Raw genomic sequence first — 24,147 nt, 5'->3', positions numbered from 1 at the left:
TGTACTAGTTCTCAAAAAGTAGAGTTAAAGATTCCATCAGCCACTGAAAATGTTCACCCTCACCTTAGTATTTATGTAGAAGCTAGACCAGTACAATTATTAAGACATTTACTATTATTTTTAAGTGTCATTAGTTACCATTTTAAATTGCAGCCCCAGCTCATGGACTGGTATATGAGAGTCTCAATTTAACTGAAGAGTCATAATGCCCTTCTTGCTGTTTATAAAACTGAAGTAATCTTGATATTTTCTTTTTTATCTTGTATGTAGAATTCTTTGATTCCTATAAAATAACTGCAGGTTATATATTCCATTCAATCTTATCCAAGTTTTAAGTAAGTTATACAGTTCTAGGTAAGTACTGTTCAAGAGCTCCATACACTAAAATAATTGCAGAAACCATAGAAGGCAGATGCAGCTGAATGTGTTTCTAGAAGCTTGTTTATATTCTCCCATGCATGCACAGAGCGAGGAATAGTTATCCACTGAAATTATTAGATATACATCCCAGCCTCAAATTTATTATCAGCACCTAAAAATCTCATCTGTGGAAGAAAAAAAAAGAAATCCAGAAGTTCCAGAAGAAGAAATTTTTAGTCCGCATAAGCCAGCTAAATTTTCAGGATTTTATTTAAAGCAACCTTTGCCAAAGGCAGAAAGATATTCTAAAGGCAGTACAAAACAGTCACATCAAGACTTGTGAAAAACTAGCCCAGGCTTTTCCAAGATTCTTTCATGCCAGCCTCACCCTTTTTGCTCTAAAAACCAGTAGATATGAGATCAGCCTCTCGTAATCATATTAAGACCATGCATAAAATAATTTGGAACCTTTTAAACAAGTCCTAGATGCCATAAATTCTAAGTATTTTGCTAAACATTTTTTCCCACCTGTGTCTGAACATTTTCTTGCAGCCTGTTTTTTTGTATTCAACATTTGCATTATATTCCAATTTAAAGACTGACCAAAATCCACTTGCAAGTTTTAAACTGTAAGATATGCCATGGCAAATTTAGGCAACAACTGAAAAACAAAGCTTCTGCCTATGTAATTTTATCACTAGAGTCCTGCAACAGATATAAAAGAGATATGCTTTCCTGTAATCATAAAAGCTTCCGCAATCTCTTTCAAGGGAGAGATTAACTAAAGCAAAAAACTGCCTGCATGGCTGTGTTACATTAGGGATTTTGCTGGCACAACTATGTTGATTAAATTCAGTACTGTAAACCAAGCCTTAGTCTTTATACAAGCAATTACTACATTCAAAGTAGTTTTCCTCTTTTTGGGAAAATGCACCATAAATCCAACTCTCTGAACATTAAGAAGCAGTATCCAAAGAAATGAAGGCAGGGACCAAGAGACAACATATGCACTGAAATACCCGCCTGTTTACAGAAGAGTACACACAAGAGACACAAGAGTAACTAAAGGTAGCCACATCACAGCTCTCATAGCACAGAAATGACAGGAGCAGGAAAGGAAGTATCCATGTGAAAAATCATGGAAAAATTGTTCACCTGCTTGCTGAAGATTACTAGAGTACCATTATGAATAATACGTGGCAGTACTTAGTTGAGGGATTATCATAACATCACTACTAAGGAAAGTTCAATCTTAAAATGTGTCCAAGCTATAAGCCTATGTAGTATTACCTACAAAACAGTACTATTACCAGAACAATGATACATTCACTATTCAAAAGAGGAAAACTCTTAATTAAACAACTTGCAGAATATGCTGAGTTAACAGTACATGCAGTAAGGTTTTCAAGTATTTATCCCAGGAAAAGCAGGGGTCTGAAAACAACATACCAATGAGTTACAGAAAGACACCGAAGGGAGAAGGTATTTACTTTACTAGGGGCAGGAGGGCAAAGCATCCTTACAGCAGCAATAAGATCTTCAGAAAAAGCAAGAAGTTCTATAGTTTCAAAAGCACAAGTTACGATCAATTTATAAGGTATGAATTTTGTGTAGTATTACAAAAAGGATGAATGTAAGACACTGTAAAAATCTCTCCAGTGTTCTGTAATTATCCTTATTAGATAAAGAAAAACAGAAGAAAACCAGAGTATAAAAGCATTGCCTAAGCAAAACAGTTTTATGTTAGACTTATGTATAAAGCAAGATGAAGAGCTAACAAAAGATCTGACATCAAGGACCACTCAGCACATTTGCAAGCCAAATACTGGATGTCTAACAGGTGACCAGCAGATACCAGTGATCAGAGAGAACTGCTTCTCAACAGAGGCTTGGAGTTATGGTCTTAAAACTGCTAAACACTTCAGAAGAAGTGCCTGGTAATTCTTAATGGTTAAACTAAGGCCATTCAGCTGTAATTAGAGTGTACTGGATGCTCTAGTGCTTTTATGAGCCATTCCATGACCCCAAGTTTGAAGCTGAGAGACAATGTAGTATTTTAGCTGTACTGTATTTCTGGACTATTAGGAGACAGTACAGAATAAAGTCACATTAAGTGCAGCTAAAAACCCCCAAGACTTTCAAGAAAAAGAGCCAAAATGCTCAGTATTATAATTAAGTGAAAAAACCTCCATCTACAAAAACCATCTATGGAACATAAACTGACACAAAAATGCTGATAATCTCTCTAACCTACCCTAAAAGAAGAGATATCCCCATAAATTAGATTGCACAGATAAGGCTTGAGGCTGGAACATGTATTTAAAGTTGACCTGCAAATGAAAAATTCACCACTCCTTTTTTCCCCTGTTGTGAAGAGACCAGGGAAGTTCTGACTTCCCTTCCCTCCAAAAAGTCTCCCTCTACATTTTCATTCTCATTAGAAATATAGCACACTAACACAGTGATGTTAGATATTCAGAGAATTACAACCTTGACAGTAATGTATCATTCCACTCTTATAATAAAACAGATAAATTACTATTCATATGGGGAAGACCTCTCTGACAACTGTAATTAGGAGAACTGAGAAAAAGCTCTCTTACTCTAGACACTTCCATTAAATGGCTCAAGAAACTCAGCTAACATCTGACCACAGCACACAACAGATGGTTCATCTTTTAGACTCTGTTAGGATCTGAAATTCTGAACATTTAAAGTAAAAATACAGCATGTAACACATTACTCTTTCCCCGCTTGTCTCTTTTATACACAAAGGTCAAGCTACTTTTTCTCTTTTGCAGGTCAACTTCAATACAACATCAACTGGAAGTCACTCACCCATGTGACATGCACCTAAGCTTCTAGAAATCTTCATCTAAAAGACTCCTAAAATTCATATGCATTTGCAAACTAAAAAGAGTCAGTCAAAGAATGAACTAACAGGACACATTTGGCACTAGGATGCCTCTTAGAGCAATCATTTTTACATCCTACAAGTAAGTGCCAGGACTAGAAATCATTTAAAATTTATTGAGGACAAGAAAGCACAAATAAAGAAACATATGCATTAAGAGAAATTACAACCAAGAGTTAAGATGTGCCTCCTGCAGCCTCATTTTTGAGGAGTCAGTTAATAAGTGTACAGGTCTTTGTCTACTCAGACGTGCAGCTAAGGAGTGACTTAATTTTAGAACAAGGAATTCAGATTTTATCAAAACAGCACCAATAATTGTGTTCATTACACCAATAGCTACCATGGCATGCATCTGTACAAACCTTTCAGGCAGTTGTCCACAGCTGGTCATGAATAAAAAGGCATATAAATTTTTCTCTTCTTTTATTACAATGAAGTTTATAACAGTACAGAAAAGTCACACGACCTTAGTGGGTCAGTTTACTTAAACCCTGAAACAGGAGGAACTCTAAATACATTAAATATTGTTACAAGTTCAGACTTAAATGTACAAGTAGTTGGGAACAGTTACAGCCCTCACCAAACTATGTTGGGGACATGAAGTCCAACAGCACTTGAAGTGCTGTGAAGGCATCATTTCACAAATAGCAACATAATGTTACAGAACTTGCCTTTAAGGTGGTATGTTCATGTAATTCCAGCGCCTTCACAATTTAACGAACCATATTTACTATACTTCACTTCTAAAAACCTAGATGAAACATGAAAAAGAAGCCATACAGTATAAATTGCAACATCAGGAAAAGTTCCTGTTATTATTCCAAATAATTTTTCCCGTGTAAAATAAGAATGTCCAATAGCTCCTTGCATGTGGGAAGATACTTATTTTTTTAAAGTCACAATGAAGCCTTAATTGACGGAAGCTTGGCTATATTAACAGCACAAGATGAGAAAAGGTTTAATCTCCAAACCTATTAGAGCGTGTGTAGGAGCATCAGTAGCGGCCACCTTGCGACATTACAGGAGGTCTCATTCCCATTGGAGGTCGAGGAGGTCCACTTTGGTAAGGGGGCACCATCGGAGGTCCCTGACCGTATGGAGGCATCGCTCCAGGAAGATACCCTGGCATGCCCTGGTGATGAGCACCATACTGACCTATGAACAGAACATTTAAGATGCAAAGAATTTTTTTTTTTTTTTTCCCCAAAATAATGGGCAGAAGTTGCATTTTGTGAAAAGCTTCACACCCCACCCCCCCCCAGCCAATACATGCCGCTTCAAGTTTTAAAAAAGTTTATAAAAGACAAATATTTCCAAGAAAAAGTTAGGAAACTTATGATTACCATGAGGTGGCATGGGAGGTCTCATTCCTTGTTGTTGTGGAGGAATTCCTGGTTGCGGTGGCATCATACCTCCAATTGGTCCAACTGGTGGATTACCCAAGGAAGCTTGTCCTGGTCGAGGAAGATTCCGCTGATATTTAGGCAACTGTGCCCTTCTCTCTTCCTAAAACCAAGAACAGACAACCATAACACATTGTAAGGCTAAAACCCACCAAAAGCGAAGTAAATAAAAGTGTAACAAAGTAGATTACAGGTACCAAACTATTTCAACTACCTTACAAGTTCAAAGATTGCTACTAGTAACATTACACAGTAGCATTTGGATTTTTCCCCCCTTCCTTCAAAGTTACTGTATTAACACTGGCCAATCTAAGCATTTTGCACACAACACAAATTCTCCTCAGCTGAAGAAAGCCTTTTCCTCATAACAAGTTGAGACAAAAAAGCCAAACACAAATCTAAAGATATCTGAACTGAAATTAAGGTTCATTTGTTGGATCTGTAAATTCCCTATTTCTGACTGCTGTAATAGCACCAAGACCACTTCAAACTGTTAAGTCTTTTGTCCTACACTCATTAGCCATATCTATCTGACTTCAAGCTTAATTCATATGCAGAAGTCCAAATTATATTTTGGGTTGAGTAATCTCCTACCACCAACAAAAATAAAGCTTAGATCTGCAGCAGGATCATTACAATATGCCAGTTATCATTTTGCAACTTCAGAATTTTTCTCGATGCGTGGTTCTGTTGAATTAATTCTGCACAGTTTGCACTCTCACCGTTATTAAAACACACATAATGCAGAAGAAATTCTATTTAATCAGCCATACCAGCATAAATTGCGTTTTACACTAAGACAATGAAAATATTTTAACTTACCAGTGATATATCCTCATCTGGATGGATCAACTTACTGGTTGCACTGGTTGTTGTGAGGGTAGCAGGCTTACTTGTTATAGATGTTGCTGGTTTAGCTGCAGTACTGTTTGTCGTGCTAGTGGTTGAGGCTGTAGACTGTGTGTAAGCAGGGAATGTAGGTTTTGGGGGTTCTGTTGTTGTTGCAGGTGTAGAATTCAAAGGTTTGAAATCAGTACCAACTGGACCTGGAACAGCTGCTGCAGCCTGTGAAACACAGAGATAGATCAATATTTATTTCTCAAAGCATAAGAAAACTTAAATGATGTCTGTTAGACCTCTGAAACCTTCCAGTGAAATACATAATTAAAACAAGCTTGACAAAAGTAAAGTTCAGCCTTATCGCATACTAGAGCAACTGAAAACAAGACAAAATAAAACCCAGTATATACACATATACACACACACACATTGGAAAGTCTAAAATTTGCAGGTCAAAAGCCACAACTAGAAAAAAGGAACAACAACAAAAAAAAACCCCACTATAAAAATTTTTTTCTCTAATACTGAGTTTGGTAAATGTCTAAATCTTTCCTGAATCACTATTTTATTAAGAGCCTGTAAGTATAAATCCATTGATCTCTCACTAAATTAGCATACTTTAGCAACCATTAGTTTAGAGTACAGCTCAAAGTGTTAGTATTCATTAAAATCAGGCATTTAAGAAATGTTTTAATTAAACATTTAAGAAAGCTCTATTGTATCAGGGTTTTTGTTTTAAGCGTTCTCTCTATAAAAATACGGCAATATTTTCACAAAGTACAGTCTCTCTATAGATCTTTAACCTTGCTTGTGAATGAATAGTCAACTGAAGGCAGATATGAGGTCCACTACAGATTCCAGCATCCCATCTTTCCTACTTTTTTAAATTAAAACCATTAAACAAGAAAGGTTTGCTTTACCAGGCTTTCTCTGAGGACGCAGCAATCTCCAAAGCAAGCTTTAGTTATGAGAGAATGCTTTTGTTTCTAGTCACTGTACATTTACAATTATCTGAACTTTCCAATCAAAATATTTCAATTTTTTTTGCACACAAATGCAAATTACAAAATTCCCTACATTATGATGTACCATATTAAACAACATAAACTAAAAAGCCTTCACCATGCATCAAGCTAACCACTGCCCACTAAAATGCATTTAACTGCTTTCATGCTTTTTTAACCCTTTAGAACCAGGATGTAACATTTCATTCTTCCGCACTAAGAAAAATTGGGCACTTTGACATGCTTATTTATAGTAAGATGCAACTCACAATCAAGGACTCTGCAGTTTTACCAGCTAAACATAATCAGGAATGTAACAAATTATCTGAAGATGTTTAGTCAATTTTAGATTTTACAGAACGGTCCAAAGGGTTAAGTTGCAAAGCAATTTGTTTTTAACTGTGACTTCCTGCGTACTTGTGCTGTGCTAGGAAACAGAGCGTTAGAAGATGCTGACAGACTTTCTGAATTGGAGGAAGCTGTACTTGAGCTTGTGACAGGTGTCCCCATCTGTAGCATAAAAGAAAGGAAACAGTGAAAAGTCTCCAAACAAATGGGCGGAAAGTATCCAGATGAAAGGATTTCTTATGCTAAGTCCTTTCTTATGAAAGGACTGTGCTTTTGTAAACAAGTATCTTCCCTGCAGAAGTCCAATATGCAAATAGTACACTATGACGGTTTCTGCAACATACTTGAAAGCAAGTAAAAACTTCAGGACTTACACACAATGAGTGCAAAGGGTAGAGGTCACAAGCCACTATCAATTCCCCACTTCCCTCCCCATAACATTTAAAGAAATTTTTACTATCCTAACTTGCTCCTAAACTTTTTAAAGTAAAAAACCTCCTAATTCAGGCAATGTTTAATCAGTTTAACAAGACTACAGAATAAATTAGTCCATCTATTGGTAGAGAGCCCATTATGAAAAGAACAGGAGAGAACAAGTCATGTCAAGATTTACACTCTGGAAATTTTAGGTAAAGTTCTATGGAATCTACTGACTAACACATCCCTTCACCCACCCAAAGCACCCTTATAAATGACAAACTAAAGGGATTAAAGAAAGAAGTGTTTTGCCTACTCCTTTCTTCCCCACGTGCTTAGAGAACTTCTGTCTGGTTTCATGGCTGTTATAAGACAAATACAAGAATCTTAAAATTCATTCAAGCACTACGCTGAATTAAGCTTGAGAATCAACACAAGCAAGAAACTTAACCAGTCTTTTCTTGGGCCTCCTCAATAATATACACCATTGACAAAGTGGCAATTTGAAAAATGTAACCATAGATTCCAGGTTGTGAGATACCTTACCTGCCCCGCACTTGGGAAAAGTGGTTTAGTAACTGGAGGCTGGGGGGTAGGTGCCGATGCAGCAGGAGCTGGAGGTCTGTTAAGAATGCCCGGTGCTGTAACAGGCTGTGCTTGCGTCATTGGAGGCATGCCAGGACGAGGGCCAACAGGCGGTGGCATACCTACAAACAAAAAAGAATCGGTAACAAATCTGGCTGAAGGAAGTAAGAATACTCCTTTAGAGGATTCTGTTCACAGTGTTCCTTAGAACAAAGTCTCCCCCGAGAGAGATGTATTTTTAAGGCAGTAGTAAAATACTACATGACAAAGGGTAATGCCAGCAGCCACCAATAAATATCCATGCATAGGCAGTAACCTCAAACACTTCAGAGCAATACTGAAAAGTTGTGTTTTCTACTAGAACTTCAACGATGAAGAAGTTTATGCTCTCAGTAAATCACTGCAATTAATGCAGTAACTCTTTCCAACACACTGCGCCTAAGCTGCCAAGTGCATGGATAAGACTGTTAAAAAATCCAAAAGATGCAGCCACTATGAACGATATCAGAGCTTTGACCAACACATAGATAAGCTTTGCTGCGGGTCTTCAGCACAGCGGAACAGTGACACAAGGCTACGTTTTGTAGCCTATCACCATAACATGCACTGTGTATGTGCGGGGCTCTAGGAGAGGTTCAGAGACGGACAACAGCTCACATGGGTTGCATCATATTACTGTGCAGCAGAACTAGGCTGTAACTGTCCTAGTGGCTTGCCTCCTCCTCCAGTGAGAAATGCGGGAAAACCAGCAAATCTCACGTCATTGCAGCATAGCTGCTGGTCAGGTGGAACACCCTCAAAACTTAAAGCTCCTTACGAGCTGCACAAGCTCGAGAAACATCTCTTCTAGCTATGGCAAGAGACCAAAATTCCAGTTAGTTTCTTCAAACAGCAGGTTCATTACTTGGGTATTTCTCATTTCCCACAACATTTTCAATTATTACGATCTTCCAGCTGCAGCCACAGACACTAAAAAAAAAAAGGACGAAGCTAGACTAGGCAACCCAAAAGCCAGAGAAAGTACAATAGGAAGAGAAAACTGTATTTTTTACCTTTACAATGGTAGCGAACACAAATAATCACTTATACTCAAAAGCCATAAATCAACCCCTTCACCTGTGCACAAGGGTGGCTTCTGTGGCAATCAATCCACACCAAGGTGGTGGCATAAGTCTGTATATTCTTTATATAAATCCTAAAACTCAGTGGAAATAAATAAATATAATTTAGCTCTCACCATAGTATAAGTTCGACAGCCCTGACCTACCTGGTGGCATACCAGGCATAAGAGGTGGTATTCCTGGCCCAGGAGGCATCATTCCACCCATCGGCATCATCCTATTAAACAGAAAATGAGCACTGGTATGAACCCTCATGATAAATTCTTAAGGCAATTGGCACATACCTGTATTAGATAAAAAATTATGGTAAATAATTTCAAGAAGCTCTCAACAGAGGCAATTCAAAACCAGCTGACTCCACAGTTAGAAATATTTTTCCACAAAAAAAACCCACCAAAACCAAAAATACCACCAAAACAAGAAAACCCCAAAACACTTTTTATTTGAATTTTAATTCCTCAAGCTTTCACCTCCACGATTATCAGATTTTCAGAACTGGTGTCTCTCTTGAAATCTATTTCAGGCTATTAGTTTCAGCAGAGTGTTCCAAGAACCTGATCTTAGTACACTCAGAAAATTTTAAAGTAGGAAAACCAGCTAACTCCAGTCACACTAAAATCGCTGTACATCTGCTATTACTCCTTTCTGACACCACAAGTCTGTCTGTGGTTATAGCACCCTCATACTATTTTAACATACTCTCCTTCCTCTAGTGAATTGCAGACAAACCAAATCTGTAAGACTATCCACAAAATACTGACAAAAGCAAAGCAGAGACCACAGGATAAGAAAGCTTCTGGAGTTGCAATTACATTAAATATTCCCTATGCTAAGGGTAGAAAAGTGGGATTTTAATTTTTTTAAATGCTAAGTCCTTATTATGGCATATTTTTCCTTCATATTAAAAACAGGTTTGGTTTTTATTTTTCCTTGCTACTGATAACTGAAGAAAAAAATTTGTCTGTATTTTCTAACAGAAAGGTGGCATCTAAATGACTCCTTTTATTCTTATCTGCTAAACCACACTAGAAATTAATACATGTTTCCCATCTAAATTATACATACAACCCTTAATATAAGCAAATTCCTCCTGCACAGGGCTACAACTCCATAAAAAATAAGTTGTCTACCACAGTAAGTGTTTTTAAAGTAGGAAGCCATAGATGAATATATATGATTTCTTCACAGGAAACAAACGAAGTGTAGCTTAAATTTGCTTAAAATTTTTCCAGACATTCGAAGCTGGATTAGGGAAACAAAATAAAGGAATGCATATTACTTTAGTTAGCAAGATAAGCAGATAGGGAGCAGCCAAGTGCACACCAAAACCCCACTAAGAAGCAGTTTCTATTTGTATGAGAAAGTCAAGAAACCTTCACCGTTGCTGTTTCAAAATCAAAACAAATCATCATAAACAGAGGAGTATTCATTCTGTAAAGCACATTGCTACCCAGTCTTTTTTATTCTCAACTTGTCTACACTGCTACAAAAGGAACAATCAGTGCAGAAGCAGTAATGACTGGGAGAATAGTACCATCGCCCCTTTTTTGGGTTAATGGTTGGAGAAGGCAAAGTCAGTCTTGCCACTCATTTTGACAACTGTTAGACAAAAAAAAAGTGCTGGATGCTTGCTGCCTGCTGCCACCAGAAATACGGCTTCCTGAGAAACTGCAAGGATAGTGACAGAACTAGTGTCACACTAAAAACAAAGTTGCTTCCTAGGTCCTAATTCTTCTTTGCTCATTTTTAAACAAAAGATCATCAGGTTTAGAAGTAAGCAACATTTTAGATTAAACTAGGTAAAAACATAATCTAACACCACCTCCCTCCCCAAAATTTCCCCAAACGGAAGCGCAGTGAATGATTCTGCATCTTTTACTAGATGACATTACATTCACCTGAAGTTAACAAAGAGTTTAAGGAGGAGTAAGCACCCCCAAGCCTGATAAAATTCTGTTCAGTTTCCACCCAGAAAAGCTACAGTCATGATGAGCATCCACAAGATGTTCAACTATGACCTGGATTTTAAATTCAGACTGTTAAAACAACATTAGTGTCTCACAAGAGAACAATCTTTCACCTCGGTGAACTTTAAAACTTAGAAGCAAAGTATGTCATACAGTGTAAAGTATCAAGCACATGGAGCTGTACTCTGGTTCAAGAGAGGTTATGTAAGTCCCTAAGGGTCTATTTCATTAATATTTTGTACAATGCATTTCTCGTAATATATAGTTTTGTTAATATTCATTTAGATAAAGCATAAAAATATCAGATATTATACAACAACAAAACCTAACAAGACATTTCCCCCAAATTCTTAGGCAATATTCAGAGGTTTTCAGTAAGACAATTTCAGGCTTATCAAAAACATGACATAAAATGGCATAATGAATGTACCTAGAATTACATTAATGAGATGCTTACATGTTTCCACCACAAAATGACTGCATGTATTTTCTCTGTTGATGTAATCTGTGAAAATTTATGACAAAATCAAAAATCTAACTGTGATTTTTCCAAACACATTGTGACAGGGTACGGTGTCAACCCCAAACAAACATAAAAACCAACATCTTATTTTTGCCCAAAATACAAGAAAAATTTGAACTATCCAGTATTTTTTTTCTGTTAGGTTGATGACTGATAACAGATGCACAACATATGTGCAATACACAAAGGAACACTGGTTCGCAGAAGGCTGTAAACCAACACAACAAAACTTCAAATTATTATACTACTACTCAATAAAGTTAGGAGAAAGGCAACATACTTTATAGATAAACTCATAGTTTGGCCATATTTTTAATGTTGGTTTACAGTCATTCAGTTCTTTTGTTAGTCTTAATATTAAGGTTACAGAGTTCACAGGTTCCTATGTACATTTTTCTAATTAGCTTTACTTTTTCTGTGACAGTTTAAAATGCACAGCATGAACATGTAATATTAAGTCTTTCTTGCTACTTACCCAGGTGGCATTCCAGGCATAACTGGAGGCATTCCAGGCATCATAGGTGGAACACCTGCCATTAACGGTGGTATACCTTAAAAGAAAAATAAGTTTTAAGCGACTCCGACAACGTACAATTGCTAACAAATCTCATCTAATAAATTTAGTCTGGATAAATGCTTTACAGGAAGCTCTAAAAGATTGGTTTTTTGAAACAACACTACTTACAAACAACGCAAAATAAAAGACTATCTGCAAATCTGGCTTAGATTCATTGTTCTCAGTCCTGCAAGACTATGTACATTTTCTTAGTAGTCGCCAAAGAACATGCCTTATCGTTACAGAAAATATAATGCGTAGAGACCAGTCTTCACTCAGTGTCATTGATCAAAATTCCTTCCTCAATATATTTGTGGCCCGTGTATAAACTGCCTGTTCTATGTTAGCAGTCTCTAGATACATGGCAGCCTTTCTGCCCTGTGTCCAAAATCTTGCTACAAAATACCACAAACAAACATCACTGGTAGACTTATGTTTAAAGTACTAATCTGTTTTACCACCCTATTAACACTCCTTCCATCTACATGCAAGCATTAGGTATCTTAATCTACTTCACAAAGGAAGATGTGTGCTCACACACAGAATGGAAGAAGGGAAAAAAAAAAAAAAACCCACATGAAGAAACTGCTTATGTGCACCTCACAAAACTATTCTGTGACCTCTAACACCCTCTCTAACATACCAGAAAAGGCAGATTATTATTCTAGCATACAAGCAGCAATTTGTATTTCTACTCAGCTTTTCAGTTACTAGCTTAAAACACCATCTTACCTGGAGGCATCCCTGGTGCACCTGGCACAGGAGGCAAACCTGGTTGTGCCATTGGGGGAATGTACCCCTGCTGTGGCTGAACTTGCTGGGGTTGAAATGAAGTTGAAGCCGCAGATTCATCATCTTCATATTCATCAGAATCATCCTGTTGTTTCTTTTTCTGGCTCTCTGCTAAAGAGTACAATGCATATGGTCAGACTGAAGGCAAACTATATTCTGTGAAATTCATTTTATCTGGGGTATTCTAGCTGGAATGAAAATAATAGAATTCAAATCTTATCAGCATGTTCAAAAATTCACACAATTACAAAGAAGAAAAACTATATAAGCCTAACTACGTACAAATAATAAAGGGAAGGAAAGTGACTCACACTGGAATGACCCTCAACATAAATGGAGGTCTTCCTTCATGTCAGTCTCATGCTGTCCAGAATAAGCCAAAGCAGTTCAAACAAATGTATACTTAAACAGCAAAGAAATCTAAGTATTTGGGCATCATCAGGCTTGTATCACCCCTGGCCTTTTCTCCCCTTACCCTCAAAAATAAAATCACCATCCCCATATTCATTAGGTAATTGTTACAGCTGCACTGGCATGCAGCTATTTCTGAACAGAAAAAAAATATCTCTCATTCTTCTACATGACTGGCAAACGTCTAGAGCTGCAGTTAGAGAATGCATTAAACCCAACCCTTACTCTTCTGAGAAGGGAGACCTGTACCACAGAGCTTAGTATCAGTAAGAAACAGACTAGGGCAGTAACAGATAACTAGCTAGATTACACTTTACCCTGAGTTTTTTGTTCAAGTAATCTCCTCCGCTCCTCCATATCTTTCTCTGGAATGCCCTCCATGCCATAGATTTCCAGTTCAATGTCCGTTCTTCCAGGAATAGCGTTTGGAACAGCATCTATTGTTTCTTTATGTACCTAAAGAAAAAAAAAAATCTTCCTGACCACACACAATTCAGGTTATATTCTACGTGTTCTTCAGCCAGTTTTGAGATACAAAAGGAACATCCTTAATGGGAAGAATCTCTCTGGCCAAGCTTTTCTTGATATGGGCTTCCTAATCACTGTTAGCTACTATTAGCTTCTAAAACCAGTTTATATAAACTTGCATTCTGAACATAAAGACAGTACAATTCCTTCACTCCTCCTACACCCCAAAAATGATGGCAGAGATCTCTACTGCGTACTCTCCATATGACCACTGATACAGCAGGACTCCTGTTCTGGAAAGAGACCATTGCTGTCTTTTTCTCATCAGTTTTTAACACTCTGGAAGCCCGCAAACCCCTAACTTTTTATGGCTACTATTAATTCCAATTTCAGATACTGATTAAAAAAGCTTATGTAAGTCTAAAACTTCTTACCTGCATGCAATGTATAGCTAAACCAGGTCCTGTATACAGTTTCTTGTGACATATATGGCATTTAAAGTGCTTTGCTTTTTGATGTTGTATAAGGATTTTTTCATCATCAAAATCCCTGTTACAATACCTATTGAAGACTGTTAAGGAAACATTTAATCTTGAAAGAGACCTTCTATATAACACTAAGCTAATTAACATCATTATGATTTTTCCTAAAGCAAAAAAAAAAAAAAAAAAAGGCATAGGAAGCATCTCTGAGCATTCAAAGCATGACAAATATTTCATGGATCTCTGAAACCAAACCTCCCCCTTATACCATCCAGCATTTCCCTCTTCCTTCCTTCCTCCCTCTACAAAACTGGCAAGGTGTGTGCATGCAGTCAGAATCATCATTTGATTCCATATTCTTTGACACATGCCTTTCAAGTCCTAGCTGTTTCTAAGTGGACTCATTCCTTCTCTGCATATGTGTAGATTAAAATAAAGTTGCTAAAGCATTAAAGGAGAAATAGACTTGAAATCCACGAGAGAGAAGTGATGCTAAATACTTAGAAGAAGGGCCTATTTAATAACAACCACCAGTAGCTAACATTTATAAAAGAGAACAAAGGCTTTAGTTAAAAATTCCTTTCCTTTTTCAAACATCCAGCTATCAATTCTTATGACAACACATAATTTGCTGCAGTCATTAAAGAATTCTCTGGTTTTAAACAGAAACATTTTAAGGGAAGATCATTCTGGACATCTACGTGACAGAGGAGGCAAACTGCAATTTCCTTTCTGCGGATCAGCATTAGCCTTTCAGCAAATACTCCAAACAAATCTTCTTAAGAGAGACAAATACACGTTTGTTATTTATTAGCTGCTCCCTGTTAACACAATGTGTCCATCACTTCCACCAAAACTTGAAATATATTAATACCTAAAGTAGAAGCACAGATGCCTTCCAACATAGAATGGTAAAAGATCTCAGAGCAGTTTGTAAATTCCTTTATTAAACAATTCTAGACTGAACAGAAACACTTTAGAGAAAAGGTAAATCTGCAATCACCCCCCCCAACAAAAAGTAGATTATGAAAGAGTGATCGAAGAAAAATCCACCTCTATTTCTGCATACTGAAAAATTGTACGCGACTTTGATGCAGTAATTACAAATTAAAAAGCCCCCCCCCCAAAAAAAAAAAGAAGTTTTCAAATGGTCTCTTTCAACCACATCTGCCCCACTTCTTCTTGATTAACTGTATTTATCAGAAGCAGGGTTTCCCTCCGTTGACATCCTACCCCCCGAGGGATAAAGACCGTTCTCCATTTTCCCCACGATCTCAGCACTACCCCCCGAGGGATAAAGACCGTTCTCCATTTTCCCCACGATCTCAGCAATCCCGCCGGGCCTGGCCACAGGAGCGCCAGGGACAGCCGGCCGGAGAAGCTGCGGCCTGCCCTGGCTTTACAGATCGGACATGAGGCCGAGGCCTCAATCGAGGCAGGCGGGAGCGGGCGGACTAGGCCGCGGGGGGGGTGCGGCGCGGAGAAGAAGCAGAGGAAGGGCACGGACCAGGCCCCATCCCCACACTGAGGAGCACAAAAATGGAACAGGATCGAGCACGTGGCCAAACCGTAATAGAGGTGGAGAGAAGGAAAGAGCCCCGTCCCAGGACCGCAGGAGCAAGGCGGAGAATGGTATAGGACGGGAAGGAGACCCGACCGGGCCAGGCCGCTCCCCTCCCCCACCCCGCTCCCCACACCCGCCCGGCCCCACACAGAAGGATACCAGCACCAAGGCTTCAGCTGCTTCTTCTTCTTACGGCCCATGGCAGCGGCGCCCCCGACCTACACAGAAAGAAGACAGCGGAGCTCTTCCCTCTTGAGCCGCAACGCCCACACCAACCTCTCCACGGAGGCGAGCGAGGCAGACACAAAATGGCCGCCACGGTCCCCCCTGGCGCCACCGCCTCCGAGCTCCCAGCCTGCACCGCGACACGGCGGGAGGGGGCGGCCCACGTGACAGGCTCCCGGCTGTCCCCGCCGCCTCGTGGGCTGTCCCATGGTGCCTCGCGGTGGCGCCTGGCCGCCATTTTGTTCCAGGCACCGGTCGTGTTTGGGGGGGATGTTGTGAGTGCGCTGAGCTGTCTGAGCGCCTGGTTGTGTTTCTTGTCTTCGTGTTTAATGTCAATGAGAAACTGGTTTTTTCCTGCGAAATCAGATTGGGCAAGAAGCTGGTATCTCTTAAACAGGGCACTCTGCATGCTGTTCTGGTGGTGGTTACCTGTGTCCCTGTGGTTGGCTCGCGGCAGGGAGGCCTTGGGGCGGGGTGGAGCACGGCGCTCTGAGAACACGATAAAACGCTGGAACGTGTTGAACCCTCGCCTCCTGTGTCAGGCTGGGGGCTGGTCCCTCTGTTACATCCCGTCGGGTGGTGTTTCTGTGTTAGCCCCCCGGCTCCCGAGATCCCAGGACACCTGTTGGCTTCTTGCAGTGGCCCTGCCACAGGCTGGGGGCGAGAGCTGCTCCTTGGCCCGCAGGGCTTGTCTGCAAGAACTGCCTGCTAGTTAGGAGGCTGGGCTAACAAATGTGCTGTTTTAACAGAAAACAAGTATTTCAGAAGCAGAGTAGGCTCTTTAAACAGGCGGCACGGCTAATCCTGTCAAACGTGGCTTAAGCAGGTCCTGCCATTAAATCAGTGAACCCCTTTTGATTACCTGTATTTGATTGTATTTTGATTACCTGTACTACAGCACCTACACTGCATTTTTCAGTAAATTACACAAAGCAGGAGTTGCAGCAATGAGAGCTATTTCAGCTTTACCCAGCACACCTCTAGTTTGGGTGAGGATGTGGCCGCACCTTGAGCGGTTCGTGCCCTTAAAGCCGCCTCCCAACGAACCCTCAGCCAGGTCACCGCCGGGGCCTCGGCGCGGCCTGCCCACGGGCGCGGGTACACCCACTCGGGGTGGGGGCAGAAGCTGTAGCGCAGCCCCCACCGTGCGCCCGCCCTCCCGCCGCCCTGCCCTGCCTCCGGGGCGGAGAGCGGCGTAGCGGCGGGGCCCGGAGCGGGCGGGCCGCGGCGGCGGGGGTGAGGCGCGGCCCGGGCGGCGGCAGGGCGCCGCGTTCCCCGCGGCACGGGCGGCGGCTTGGCCCGGGATGTTGCCGGCGCTGCCGGACGGCGATGAGCGGGAGCTGGAGAGCAGCGAGGAGGGCGGCGGCGCGGGCGAGGAGCGGCGGCCGGAGCGGCACGGCAGCACCTACCACAGCCTCTACGGCTACCGGGGCTGCAGGTGAGGGGGCCGCTCGCCGCCGCCGAGGCCTGCCGGGGGCCGGCGAGGCGAGTGCGCGCTGGGTCCACCGTGCGGGGAGGCTGTTTCCAGGCCTTGTCGGCTCCCAGCTGCTTGAATTCGCTTTATTTTTTCCCCCCTCTCTCCCCGAAGAGATTTTGTTTCCTCCCATAACGTCCCCATTCCCTGCTCCTGCTTTAAAACACCCTCAGGCCATACCTTGCCCCGCTGCAGTCCCTTTTCAGTGCTCTGAGCGTTAAGGCTGTAGAATCAGTCGTAAGAATGGGTTGATTTTCAGATCCTCGCAGCAGGGAGCAGGCAGTGGGGATGGCAGTCCCAGCAGTGCGGCGGCAGAGACACCCTCCAGAGAAGACTTCAGGTAAAGCTAATGTGCAGAGCTGCAAAATCGCCTGTAATACCCCATTTTGAAGCCTTTGCCGTATTGCTTTTAGGTGAACAGTAAGCAAGTACATTGAAGTCCCTTCAAAGCAGAAGCCTCTGTGAAAACATACTGAAGTCCCCTGGGTGCTTTTTCTGCAATACCTAGGGAATGGACACAACTACAGAGCTCAAATAATGTATTAAACATAAACTATCGTCATTGAGTTTGAACTCTGTTTTCTTTGCTACTAACACTTGACGTTTCTGTATTGACTTAAGTCTTCATGTAGATAATAGATAATTAACATTTATTAAACAATTTTAAATGGACATCTTGTCTTTCCCCAAGCTCTGTAATGGAGTCATTCTGTATTACAACTAGGGAAACATAGGAACAAAGAGGGGCAGTGACTTATTCATAGCTGCTGAGGAGTTCAGCATCAGCTGACGCCACAACTCCAGACTTTTGGTCTAGTGGGCAAACCACTGAATGCGTTTCTCTTGGGCCAGAAGTCACAGAGCAAGTTAGCTGTAAGCCAGAGAGAGATCACAGTGGTCCCCGTTCTAGAAGCAGGTGGCTCTGCACTTGTTCAGAGAAACAGAACAATAACATTTGCTTTTTGCTAATGATATCTTCTTGTTTTTTAAAGCCTCTCCTTGCTGGACACTAACTTACCAGCTGAAGCGGAGACTGAATTGCGCAGTTTTATCGCTAAGCGTCTTACTAAAGGAGCCCTGTTTGAAGGAATGGGGAATGTAGCATCAGTGGGGCTGAGGTAAATTTTAAAAATTATTTGTGAATGAGAAACTGTAAGAAACGTTGGCAGCATTGCACATCTTGCCATCTGCTGCTGCACTTTGGTTTAATCCTGATTCCATGTTCTCAGTCTGTTGCTGCTGTTAATAACAGCTTTACGCAGTGGCAGTTCCCTCTTTTTCTAGGTAGCTTTGAGAAAAATATTGTAGTAAATAATTTACTGTTTGAATACTTAAAAAATACTACATGTGTTTATGACTATTTCCTTTTAAACTACTCTGATAGCACCACAGAGGAAAATAGAGAAGGTCTAAGAGCTCTATATATAATCATAGGAGCCACCAGTGCTAGCGGGTGAAAATTCTTTACAGAACTCATGTATGTCTGCTTTTTGCACTTGTTTATTGTGATGTATCTGTAACAAAATAATTCTTTTTTTTTTTTCTGCATAGCATACCAGAATATAAAGTTGGTTGTTATTACTGTCATTTTCAACAAGAAAATCTTCTAGAAATGGCAACGCCGGAATCAGACATCAATGCTCCAGAATATGTGGTTTGTTTCTTAGGTGGCTCAGAAAAAGGCCTGGAACTATATCCTTGCCTTTAACTTCCTTTATCTGTGTGGAGAGGGAGATGATGTAAAAATTATGTCCTCATTTTTGTCTGTTTCCTACTTGAAATCAGCTTGTTTGTGCACACCTTCCAGTAACCAAAAATGTCAGTAACAGCCATGTACTGAAAGGGAAAAATGCAGGTCTTAACTGATGCATCTTATTTTCCTTAAGAAGATACTTTCAGACTTGAGCTGGACAAATATATTCAAAGTCTGAAGATAAACCTTCATTTGCAGGTAAGGCCTAACTTTTTTTTTTTTTAAGTGGTGAAAATTACTATTTATGCAAATTAATTACTAAGACAATCTGGAAGATTTAGTCTGTAGAGACAAAAAAGGTGTTTTAAGTACCAGTATGAAACACAGAGAGAGATACTTGATTCACTGTAGCGACAGTGAATGTCTGAAGTGCTATCAACCACACAAGTTGAAAGGAAAAAAAAAAGGAGGGGGATGACACGTTTTTGTGCCAGTCATAAATCTCTTAAAGGTTACTTGCGGTTAGATTCAGAGAGAAGAATGACTTACAGAAAGTAGTGGTCTACAGGGAAGTTATCAATGTGTACCTGGATTCTTATTGCTTCTGAATGTTAAGGAAGGAATTTTAGTGGTTTTCTTGTCCATTTTTTGTAATGGAAACTATGCATTTTAAGTCACTTTCTCATCCCGTCTGCTGTTGCATGGTCTTAGCTCAGTATATACCATAATATTACAGTTCTGTTTCTTAAAATGCACAGCCCTTCATTGCTGATAAAGTGTGGCTTTAAATGTCAAACTCATTATTTTATTTTACTGTGGTTTGAAATTAAGAAGGCTCTGACATCCAAGTCTCTTAGGTTGAATAGATTATTAATAGGCTTCTATTTGTGCAGAAGTCTAATTTGTAGTTAAAGTTTTAATGTTTCAACTTGTTACAGCAAAAACCTTTGGAGACCTATGTTAACCCCTACTTGAGAAGCTGGTTTGAGAATGCCATATGCCCTATTCAGAGAGTAGTACAGCTCTTCCAGGAGAAACTCGCCTTTTTGTTACATGCTGTAAGTGTATATCAAACTGGATAACTAAAAAGGGTTCAGAAGGAATCTCAGTGAGTCCAACATGTTTAAAAAGTTTCTTGCATTTGCTTTGCCAGCTAGCAGTAAATGAAGAACAACTTTTTTTTTTTTTTAATTCAGGGCAAGTACTTTTCCCCTGCTTTATTGCTAAGGAAGCACATAGCAATTTCTTCTATCAATTTTTATAGTTAAGTCATTTTAGATTACATAGTTGTGTCCAAGTTGAAATTAGAAACAGCATGAGAAAGCTGTCCTTGCTGTAATTCCTCTGAACAAAAAGGGATGTTATATTGGTTATGTGCCTCATGTAAATCACTGGAAACAGAAAAGAAATTAATCCTAGCTCTAGCCCGAGTTTGAGGAGGCTTTGGATGGAATAGCTAATAGAGTATAACTGCTGTATTTCTTCTGAATGCCAGTCCAGCTGCAATGACTATAATATGGAGTATTCCCTTAGCTTCTACTCTTTCTCTGAAAAGAACAATTTTTAAAGTACCACATCATGTATTTATTGCTAGTAACTGCAATATAGCAACAGAAGTAATATCAAAGTTGCATCTAGCTTTTTTCATATTTTTTTGTTTGTTTTAAGGCTTTGAGTTACACTCCTGTGGAAGTAAAAAATGCGGATGAAAGAACAGAAAAAGACATTAGCAGGTAAGGATACTTTGAGATGAAGGAACCTGTGAGTAACTCGGCTTTTGTGTATGACAGCCTCCTGTTCTTGCTGTTCAGGAATTGTAAAGAAGCAAGCAGTTCACAAGAGCTTTTTGTGTCAGGTTTCTGGCAGCTGCCAGCCTCCAAGGACTTGTTCAGGAAGGAACAATGACCTCCTTGTGTATTGCCATGACTGAGGAACAGCACAAGTCAATGATTATAGACTGTAGTGGACCTCAGCCTCAGTTGCATAATGCAGGTGAGATTACAGCAGTGAATACATCTTCATGTTACCCACTTGCATCCCTCAGCTGCTGAGAGTTGAGGATATTCAGAAGCTCATAGGTTCATGGCCAGAAAGTTTGGATTCTGTCTGGAAACTACACCACCTGTTTTCCTATGAGGTAGCAGAGTAGTTTGTTTTACCAGACACACTGGAACTCTGCTTTGAAAATGGCTGCTAATAAAATCCACAGTGCATTTAGTTTGCGGGCTATGAAACTGACTTGTACACTTCAGGGAAGCTGCAAAACGTTTTTTTCCTGTTATATTTTTGACAAGTGTTGTGAGAAGGGATTCAACAATCAGAACAGAATTTCATGTAATCACTGTAGCTATGTTTGCTCTTCTTTTCTACATGTATTGTTTTACTTAAGGCTTATTTCCTGGCCCAGGAATACTATTATTAGTTGTTATGTGAGAGTGATTAAACTGGATGAATGCAGCTATATATTTATGTTGAGCTCATTTACTTTTTCTCATCTCTTCTGGGTTCCTGAACACGTAACAGGAAGCAACAGATTCTGTGAGGACTGGATGCATGCTTTTGTGAATGGTGCTGAAGGTGGAAATCCATTTCTCTTCCGGCAAATTTTGGAAAACTTTAAATTGAAGGTACCTGTTCATATATGTTAAAGACTTGGAGAAGACAACAGGATTACTGAGGGAGCAAATACTCTTTTTGCAGCAAGGAAATGTTTTGGGTTACTTATGATGTCTATGCATGATTAACTGCTTAACTCTGAAGTTTAAGTTGAGGACTGGCTTACTGTAGTTGACAAGACCAGAATGTAAAGTAGTGTGAAAGTTTCTTCAGTGAGTAAGCCAAAGGCATTTTCTCATATTTAAAATAAAACCCACTTTTTTTTTTCTGAAAATAGTTAATGTGAGCTGTGTACACACAATACCATGTAGTTGGGTAACATGGATTCTATAATTAACTCATCTTAGGTGATGCGTCATAATAGAAGAGGAGAACTCTTCCTATAGGTTTGGACACGATCAAGTTGTGGTGTCCACACGTTTTTTATCGTTACAATAACAGTGGTAATATGCATCAAAGACAGTACTAAATTCATGCATTACTCAAGTAGTAATATAAAATTCCTATTGGAATGCTTTTGCTTCTCCCACTATTCTTCCTTCACTTTTCCACATGATAGTATGTTTTCTTTCCACGTAGAAGGAATAAGAAAATGCTCTGTTACTCTTTTTCCAGGCTATACAAGACATTAACAACCTGAAGAGGTTTATCCGCCAGGCTGAAATGAACCACTACGCCTTGTTCAAGTGTTACATGTTTCTGAAAAACTGTGGTAGTGGAGACATCCTTTTGAAGATTGTTAAAGTAGAACATGCAGAAATGCCAGAAGCCAGAAATGTGGTGACCGTCCTTGAGGAATTCATGAGAGAAACATCAGTGGCTTAAAATTATCTTAATTATTCTGTACTCATTTGAGGGTATTGTATAAATCATTAATTTTTTCTGTGCAGCTTAGTTTCACTATTGCAGGATTTTTAATTTATATTTAAAAGTATTACCGAAGTCAAACCTAAGTTGCAGTTTCATCTGCCTTTTCTCTTTTTTAGATGAAGCAGTATGAGCTTTTTTTAATGTGTAAATATCAGATCATACAAACTTCTGCATAGTTTTCAGTGCTTACCAGATTTTCCAAATGACTTGCTCCTTTTCTGAGGAAATCATGACATTGGGGTTTTACAGTCATTGAACAAAAAAACCCCAAACAAATCCCTTACCTGGCTAGCATTTCAATGTTTTAAATATTTTAAATATCTCTAAAATGATCATGTCTAATCATTAAGATTTGGTTACTTTTGTTTTAATGTATAAAGAAGCACAAACATCTGGATAAATCATAGTAAATGAATTAATCATACTGGTTTATATAAGAACATAGGTAACAACTCTGTAGCTAGTTTCCACATTCTACTTTCAAAGTGGCAGTTTGTTCTTCTGTTACTAGATAAGCAACTTGTTAATTTGTATGAAATAGAACTGCTTTAAGACTGAACAGTTCTAGGAATTGGTTGGTATGTGCTCGTATGTATGCATACATACACTGGACAGACATGTTAAATTCCCAGGCTGTTTGATGAATCCCATTCTTCGTTAGTTTGCATTGTGATCAAGACCTTCTTTGTATGTTCTTAGTACCCATTTTGCGTAACTGTAAATAATTCTTCATGACTGAAAAACATATGATTAAACCTGAAAATTTTACAGGTTAAACAGAAACTTCTTCAGACGTTGAAGTAAACTAAAGTTCCCAAGTTAACTTGTCAGCCTTTAAAACATTTCATTGTATTTCAGCAATGAATTCTTACCCACATCATAGGACATTTAGCAGAATACTTGAAGAAAATCTTTGGCTACAGCTGGAATCAAAACTCACGAGGCCTCTGAGTGTCCATGTAAACAAGGACTATTTCTGCAAACCTGATACAAGCAAAACTCTGTGTTGCTTTGCTTTGCAGCAGAGGGTGGTTGAACGCCCCTCTCCCTGAAACAGTAACTGTACCAGTCTTACTTATGCAGTTCAGTTTGACTGTTCTGCCTGAGCTGTGTACTGTGATGATAAAAGAAGTTGAATGCTTTCCTGTGGCACCACTGTGTTGAACCTACAGTAAGGTTTACAATAAGGTGCATTCAAGTCCTTGGTAGTGTGCCTACATTAAATTACAAATAAGTGTTGTCCTTGATGCCTCCTGTTTAAAACCTTTTATTCACACAATGCAGAGGAGCTGTTAGTGTAATGCACAGGAGTCTGCACATGTCATGTTGACAGCTGAGGTGACATAACATACATAGGCAGGTCAGAGAAGAAAATAAACGTAATTTGAAAGAAAACAAAGCCCTTATTCTCTCTCTTGCAGGAGCTCTGAGAAGTAACAATGTTTTCTTTCAGAATATTTTATTCATGAGTGAGTAAAGCAGGGCTACTCAATAAAACCCTTTGTTGCTTGTGC

The 24,147-nt window shown here is 39.7% G+C and overlaps 2 protein-coding genes across 8 annotated transcripts; one reads left to right on the top strand and one right to left on the bottom strand.

Annotated features, from left to right (window-relative positions):
• Nucleotides 1-3,680: 3,680 nt before the first annotated feature.
• Nucleotides 3,681-16,060, bottom strand: ZNF207 (zinc finger protein 207). Of its 7 annotated transcripts, none has more exons than XM_059828084.1 (12): nt 15,915-16,060; nt 14,144-14,270; nt 13,559-13,697; nt 12,771-12,941; nt 11,958-12,033; nt 11,417-11,464; nt 9,139-9,209; nt 7,833-7,993; nt 6,939-7,031; nt 5,500-5,742; nt 4,618-4,780; nt 3,681-4,429 (listed from the first exon to the last, which is right to left on the bottom strand). In XM_059828084.1, exons 1-12 carry the CDS (start codon nt 15,953-15,955, stop codon nt 4,269-4,271), a joined length of 1,494 nt encoding a protein of 497 aa, XP_059684067.1. In that variant the 5' UTR covers nt 15,956-16,060; the 3' UTR covers nt 3,681-4,268. The 7 variants fall into 7 exon arrangements, with proteins under 7 accessions (XP_059684067.1, XP_059684068.1, XP_059684071.1 ...); XM_059828085.1 differs by having other exon boundaries at nt 12,771-12,938; XM_059828088.1 differs by lacking the exon at nt 6,939-7,031.
• A 1,224-nt stretch (nt 16,061-17,284) lies between these two features.
• C22H17orf75 (chromosome 22 C17orf75 homolog) lies at nt 17,285-24,022 on the top strand. The gene is made up of 10 exons (XM_059828188.1): nt 17,285-17,418; nt 17,714-17,794; nt 18,447-18,572; nt 19,006-19,146; nt 19,348-19,405; nt 20,086-20,205; nt 20,816-20,880; nt 21,003-21,139; nt 21,671-21,774; nt 22,379-24,022. The coding sequence occupies exons 1-10, from the start codon at nt 17,285-17,287 to the stop codon at nt 22,586-22,588; spliced, it is 1,176 nt and encodes a 391-aa protein (XP_059684171.1). The 3' UTR covers nt 22,589-24,022.
• Nucleotides 24,023-24,147: the final 125 nt, after the last annotated feature.

Source organism: Gavia stellata, chromosome 22, assembly GCF_030936135.1.
Source record: "Gavia stellata isolate bGavSte3 chromosome 22, bGavSte3.hap2, whole genome shotgun sequence".
In the NCBI taxonomy this organism is placed as follows: domain Eukaryota; kingdom Metazoa; phylum Chordata; class Aves; order Gaviiformes; family Gaviidae; genus Gavia; species Gavia stellata.
This window is presented reverse-complemented; position numbering and strand designations above follow the sequence as displayed.